The sequence below is a fragment of the Myotis brandtii genome, unplaced genomic scaffold (assembly GCF_000412655.1).
Source record: "Myotis brandtii unplaced genomic scaffold, ASM41265v1 scaffold44, whole genome shotgun sequence".
Taxonomy (NCBI): domain Eukaryota; kingdom Metazoa; phylum Chordata; class Mammalia; order Chiroptera; family Vespertilionidae; genus Myotis; species Myotis brandtii.
The window spans coordinates 3872602-3880126 of NW_005366833.1; the positions used below are offsets into that span (position 1 = coordinate 3872602).

At 45.3% G+C, this 7525-nt stretch overlaps 1 protein-coding gene across 1 annotated transcript in view; it reads right to left on the reverse strand.

Moving 5' to 3' along the window:
* The window catches only part of DOCK8 (dedicator of cytokinesis 8), a gene marked incomplete at its 5' end in the record, with an annotated part of 68564 nt that overhangs the window by 53246 nt on the left and 7793 nt on the right, over positions 1-7525 (reverse strand). The window contains 2 exons of the mRNA XM_014546322.1: positions 2769-2864; positions 6192-6287. Of these exons, the coding sequence (XP_014401808.1) occupies positions 2769-2864; positions 6192-6287 (192 nt within the window). The remainder of the gene's footprint in view (positions 1-2768; positions 2865-6191; positions 6288-7525) is intronic.

Below are 7525 nucleotides of genomic sequence, written 5' to 3' on the forward strand. Positions count from 1 at the left end.
AGGAGGCAGCTGATCGATGTTTCTCTCTCAATGTTTCTAACTCTCTATCCATCTCCCTTCCTCTCTGTAAAAAAAATCAATAAAATATATTTTTTAAAAAATCAATGGAAAAATATCCTCAGTTGAGGATTTACAAAAAAAAAAAAGGTAATGCCACGGCTAGCTTGGGGAAGACCTAAGAACACAGAATCCGAAAGCCCAGTGTAAGAACCATAGTTTTTCTTCACTGTCAAGTCCTTTGTGGTTCAGGACCCACGGACATGTCTGCACCCCACAGAGTCTCACACTCTTGGTGAGAGGACCTGGAGGAGGGGTGGGAACTGGACCCCATTTTTGTCTGGCAGAGTGTCTCTCACTGTGCTAACCAAGGACCTGGGAACACAAGGCCTCTTTGTTCTGGGCTACCCTAGTCCTGATTCTCTGCTGGCTCCCTACCCCACACCCGGCTTTTGGAGCTCACTGCGGTGTTCGGCTCCTGCCTGCTGCGTCTGGCCATCCTACAACCAAATAAATAGTTCTCACAATACCACACTTCCAGCTGATGGCCTCTTTCCAGGCGGTCAGCAACTTGCCAGCTACTGTGTCCTCTGTATGGCTAGAGAGGAGCACCCTGTAGAAATGTTAGTGGGTGCTTGGCCCATTATTTGTTGTGGGTCGGGTAAGGCAAGAAAATATTTTTCCTCATATTGGCCTTTGTGACCCATTCAGAGCAAGTGTACCTCTAAAGAACACCTTGGTGCAGACGTTCCTGTCCTGAGCAAACTAGGTCCCCCATTTACCTCTGGGTCCCCAAAGTCTGGCTCAGCGGTTTACAGAAGCACGGGGATTTATTCATTAGCAAGTGTGCAATTCACAAAAGGAGGGTGTTCAGCAGCTCTCATGCCAAAGTGGTTGTTCATTACCGCTTGGGCATTGACACAACTGAAAGGTGTTAAATCTCCCAGGTTGTTGGCTAAGTTCAAGAAGGCTGCGCTTTCTTTCTCATCAAGCTTCTTGGGCAAAAAACTGTCTTGGCTTTTAAATAACTTCCTGGGCATCTGAAAAGCAAATGCACAAACAATGCAAGGAGGACTGGGCACCCTGTCTGAGTCTGAGGCCAGTTTCCTTGCCAAGTTCTGGCTGGGGCTGATAGTTTCCATTTGCTTCCACCCAGCCCTTCCTTAGATCCATCCCTTCCCCCTTTCTGTCTATCTCCGAACCTTGGGAAGCTGATCTCCGTGGACTATACCTCTCCTTGGCTTCTGGTTGGAAGTGGCCAAGGGAGGCACCAGCAAGGGTTCAGTGGGCGGGAGAATGGAGAGGTCCTGGTATTTATCCTCTCCATGCCCTCATTCCTGCCACAGCATGGTTCTGGCAGTGGCAACATTTCCCTAAGACTCCAGCTGCTGTCTGGGGACCTTCTCCTCTGCCTTAGCATTCTCTAGGCACTGTTATAGTGCTCCCCACCCTGGCTTCTTTAGAGCTAGAACAACAACCTCCAGCACTTGCAGCTCCCTGGGTGCCTCACCAACCCTTATCTGCTTCTGTAACTTGTGTACACCCTGGGCAGAGTCCCTCTGATAAATGCTTTTCAGTTGACTCCTTTGAGTAATGCCAGCGCTGTCCTGCTAGGACCTTGACAGACTTAGGTTATAACATGTAGAGCCCCGGGTAACCGTGTCTTGGGTGACCTGCATGTCGACCAACCTCCTCCATGTGCTGGGATTACCAAGAGCTTTCTTTCCAGCATCTGTTTAGTATAAGGGATAGTCCTCCTTCCCTCCTTCCAGGCGCTTTAGCTTTTGCTTTCTCTCCTGGGCCCACCAAGTCCCAGTAAATAAATGTGCAAGATCAAAAGCAACTTGTACCTTTTTCATGGTTCTTAGCTCCCTGCAGTGAGGGACAGCAAAGCTCAAGTCCCAGTAAATAAATGTGCAAGATCAAACCATGTACCTTTTCCATGGTTCTTAGCTCCCTGCAGTGAGGGACAGCAAAGCGGGACTGAGGAAGCCTTGGTGGACCTGGAGACTCCTCCTTGTGACCGCCACCCTTCCCCAGACCCCATAGAAAACTCCCGTCTCAAGGCTGTTTGAGGATTAAATGAGATAGTGCTTAAAACTGTGCCCGACACAAACATAGTAAGATGTACAACCCATTTTCAAGGCTATTATTTTTCCTTTCTCAGGGATACCAGCCGTTAGTAGAATTACATGAAGGACAGAGCCACTGTTATATGCAGAGAAGCCAACACGCCTGCAAAGAGAGCTCCAGGATGCCATGTGGAGCTACTCAGGAGATGAGTCGGTTAGAGATGGAGGCAAATAGAATTACGAGGGCTTTGGGGGCCATGACAAAGATGTGTGCTTTATTTCTGATACTCCGAAAATCATTGAAGGTTTTTAAAGAGGAGAATGATGTGATCTGTTTAATATTGGGGGGCCCTGTGCAGAATGGATGGGCTCAGGCAAAAATGAATGCAGGCAGCCAAAGAGGAAGTTATTGCAAGAGGCACCAGAGAGATGATGGTGGCTTGGCCTGGTGGTGGGTGGTGAAGATGGTGAGAACCAAGGTGTTGGAGGTAGATTTTCAAAACAGAAAAAAAACAAGATTTGGTGGAGGTTGGGTGGAGGGGTGAAGGAGAGTAAGATTTTAAGGAATGATCTCAGGTTTTCAGCGGGAGCAACTTGGTGCATAAAATGTCAGTTCCTGTTATGGGACACATCACTGCCTTTCTGCCATGTGCTTTTCATGCTCTACTGAGCACAGACAGAAACATGCAAGAATCTCACCAGGAGCTCGAAGAAGAACCAGGCGTACTTGAAGACTGTTTCTCTCACCATTCCAGTGCTGACCACCATCTGCAGGGCAAGCTCCTCATGGAAATGCTAGACGATAAACACCCAAAGAAACATTACATTCATGTAATGACCGTCTGTGAGGACAAATGCTTCGTATTCCAACACCTCTTTTCTTTCTTACCAATTGTAATAGCTTGTTAGTTACTGACACATGTGTCCTACAGGTCCTAGACCAGCGGTCACCAACCTTTCAGACCTCACAGACTAACCGTGGTCCGCAGACCACCACGGACCGCCGGCTGGCGACGGTTGTCCTAGACCACAGGTGGATGGCAAAGCCAATGCTGCAATAACCTGAGCTTGGTGAACATTTAGGTCGGTAGGAGAAGGTTGGTGGTGGTATCACACAGGAGAGCTGGGTTTGAAGGAATGGCCTCAGCTTGGGAGGGGATCTGCTTTCTGGGGTAGCCGTCAGAACTGGGGGTGCCTGTGGTTTTCCTTTCAGATCCTGCAGCAAACCCTCTGTGTGCAAGCCATTCCTCTATCCTCAGTTTTCTCACCCATGAAATCCGTCGTTAGGTTCTCCAACATGACTGTGCAGCAGGATCCCCTGGAGGGCTTGTGAGGACCCAGACTGCTGGGTCCACCACCAGAGTTTTGGATTCAGACTCAGTGAGCCTGGGGCAGGACCTGGGAATTTGCATTTCTAACAAGTTCCTGCTGGCACTGCTGGCCTGGGGACCTCTGTTAGAGAACCAATGCCTAGATGGTATTTAAACTCCCTTCCAGATTGGACAGTTGTTGTTGTTTTTAATACTCCCACTATGGCTTTGTGGGAAACGTGATGGGCTGGGTTTATGAGCAGATCCTCTGCAGTAAAAGGCATAGTGGCATCAGCCTGAACTCACAACTTCTAAATTCTCACGTTCCAGGGTCAGATGCTTGAAAAGTCCTCAGCTCCACTTTATGTCCACACTTCCCTTCAAGTCACCTGACTGCTCGAGAGCAAATGGTAATTTTTATACCTTTTGTGCCTTTCCCATTCCCTCATTTATCTGGCTACTTGTTAATGCTTTTGACAAGTTTTGATGGGACGAAGTTCAAAACTAAATGTAGGTGACCAATTCACCTCAGTTTGCCTGAGCCTGTCATGGTCTTAAAATGAAAGTCCCAGGGACCCCCTCAGTCCTGGGCAAACTGGGGTGGTTGGTCAACCTAACTAATGACAAAAATAGACATTTTCTATGGATTTCATTTATCTAATGACCACAAAACCTAGAAGAAAGGCAGATGAAGTTACTATTTATCATTTTGTGGGTAAGAAAGATAAAATTTGAAGACCCTAATATCACACCCTAGAGCACTGGCTTATGTCGAAGGTAAGTTTTAAGTTCAACACCTAAAGCAAAAAGCTGATTATAGCAAAGATTGCCCTTGACTAAGCCTTAAATTACCCACAATGTACAGAATGCATGTAACCCAATTTATTAATTCTCATGGACATTGAAATCTGAGAGTTACTCAGCTATACTAAAAGGAGACAAATGGAAAATCCATGTGCAGATGTCTGGGGCTTCTATTTACATCCCTGGCCGGTTCTGGTGATGAATGGAGAATGCTGAATGAAGCTAGTCAGTGGGTTCCACTCATTCTGCCAGGCAAGTCAAACCTTTACAATTTTAATACACGTTAATACATTTGTTTGCTGTTGGGAGTCTTAAGGGAAGCTTTCCCACCTGGAGAGGCATGAGGTAAGTGTTAGTCTGGCAGGTGGTCTAAGTGCGCACATGATGTAACGTGGTTACACACGATCTCCCACTGTAGGAGAGAGAACACTCTACCGGCTTTAAAGGGAACCTCCAGAAAGTAGGTCAGCTTGACTGGCTGAGTCTTATGGCAAGAACAGATTAGAGAGGGATTACTGCTTCTTAAAGAATTGATGCTGCTCACCGGGCAACAGTATTACAAGAACACCTTGCTCCCGAGGTTACAGGAAGTAGCCAAGCAGCTGGACCCTGTTTGCTCAGCTCCTAAGGAAACACACCGGCTAAACTTCCCTCGGAAATGAAATTATTTTATTGACCAGAAGCCAAGTTAAAACGAAGCAAGTACATAACCAGATAATGACTGCGCCTGGGAGAAACCAGCCCTGCCTTGAGGTTGTCAGGCTGTAGGAAAATCATGGTTTCAAGAAGGAAAATGGTCCCTGTCACCAGTCACTGCAAAGCTCAAAGCTAAGTTTTAGAATAAGTGAAAAGTTTATTTTCAGCACCTACCCATATCTCCTTTCACTTCTTTTACCATGAACTCCTGGTAACTCTCACCAGATTTATGGGGCCTGGGTTAGTGTCGCATGAGTCCTGCAGGGCTCCCGCTCGCTTGATATTTCCCTCACCTAGTCCCAAGTGAGTTATGCTGAGTTCATTTCTTCCTCGCCTGTTTAATACACATTTTCCTGCGTTGTCAGCTGTTGCGAATGGCTTCCCTTTTACTAGAGGTCTTAACAAACACGCACGACCTTAACGCAGCGGTTCACAACCTGTGGGTCGCGACCCCTTTGGGGGTCGAACGACCCTTTCACAGGGGTCGCCTAAGACCATCCTGCATATCAGATATTTACATTACGACTCATAACAGTAGCAAAATTACAGTTATGAAGTAGCAACGAAAATAATTTTATGGTTGGGGGTCACCACAACATGAGGAAATGTATTAAAGGGTCGCAGCATTAGGAAGGTTGAGAACCACTGCCTTAACGTAAGTAGCTACTATAAACATGAGAATCCTGGGTGCACGGCAGAGGAGGAAACCTAGGACAGACAGTTTTCCCCCTCCACCTCTGGACCACAGTCAGGGACTACGATCAGAGAATTTTGTTAATATAAGGAGTTCTGGTGAGCAGTTTAACTGCTTGTAAAGTCTCTGAACTCATAGGAAAGGCTGATTAGGAAGAATTATGAGAAAGCATTTCATAGTTCCTTAATATATGTACTGTTAAAATAACTGATGCCACATTATTGCCATGCACTTTGGTCGAGGATGAACTGTCCCCATCTCTCCTTCTCTTAAAAAAAAAAAAAAAAAAAAGCTAATGCAGTGGTTCTCAAAGTGTGGTTCCTGGACCAGCATCAGCTAGGGGCTTATTAGAAATGCAAATTCTTGGGCCGCACTTCAAATTTACCCAATCAGAAGCTCTGGGGAGAGGGCCCAGCAATCAGTTTTAACAGGCCTCCCAGGCATATCTGATGCATGGTAAGTTGGAGAACCATTGAGTTAGTAGGTAATTACCTGGTCAAAAAATGGGGGATAGGGACAGGGCCCCAAACATCTGTGTGTGTGTGTGTGTGTGTGTGTGTGTGTGTGTGTGTGTGTGAAGGGTGGGAAATATTGTCCTCACACTGCCGGGCTCAGTACCTTTTTGCTGGTTGGCCTTGGGGCTCCGGTTGCACTCGGAACATCATTATTGCCAGAGCTATAGTAAGACATCCGGTTGCAGTTGCGATCAGCAATCTGAAATACACAAACCACCACTCAACAGGCAACCAACAGTGGTTCACTGGCAAGATGAGCCAGGGGTCGGGAAGTTACCACCTCCAAATTCCTTTTTAATGTATTTTCTACTTTTACCCTGGTTACAAAGGTAAAACGATTGTTTACATAAATAGAAAACAAAGCAAAAGAAGGTAAAGTTACACCTAGTTCAACTTGCGCCTGAGACAACCACTGACCACAGTTTGGTGTGTAGTTACTTACAGTGAAACCTAGTTAAGTACCAGGGGTGCTTACTAGTAATAGTCCCTTCAACAGTCTCAGTCTGTGACTGTATTGGGAGAGCAGGAAAAAAATGTATGGGAACAGTGCCTCTCTGTGGGTTAGGATGGTACTGTAACTAGCCTCCTCAGCACTGTAAGAAATTGTCAAAAACCACTTCGGACAAACTTTTCTCCCCTTACTACAAAAAATTAGAAAAGTCTTAACCTACTCTACATAGAATTTAATATTTTCACTTTTATTACAGAAAACCGTTATGAGTAAGGCTGTCGGTGATAACTATAGATCACATCTCCCATGGGCAATCAGAGGGACCTTAACTATGAGGTTGAACCACGGTGTGCTGGCAAATGTTTAGCCACCAGCTCTCGGGGGTGGAGAAGGGGGGCCTGAATTGTAGCATTTGCCAATTTCTGTGCTGTAACTTCTTCCATTGTGGCTGATTTCAAGTTAACACGATGGCTTTGAGCATAACATTGAGAAGAGATGTGCAGTAGCAAACCATTATATAGTATTTCCACCAAACAGATACAATAGACATAACCTCAAGAACACAGATAATAGTAAAATGCAGTAGAATAATTAGGAAGGGATAAGGTTTGAGTACTGCATTTGTGAAGTGGAGTAATTTTAGATTTACGGACAAGTTGCAAGGGTGGTACAGAGTTCTAGTACACCCTTCGCCAGGTTCCATTAATGTTAATATCTTACATAACTGTGGTACATTTGTCAAAACTAAGAAATTAACCTTGGCACATTACTATTGACTAACCCACAGATTTTATTTGGATTTCTTCAGCTTTTTTACTAATGTCCTGTTTCTATTCCACGATACAATCCAGGATACCACCCTGCATTTAGGTTACCTCTGTTTTTACTGTAACTTATTTAATTGTTATTTTATATAATTTAATTTTTAAAAAAATATATTTTATTGATTTTTTACAGAGAGGAAGGGAGAGGGATAGAGAGTTAGA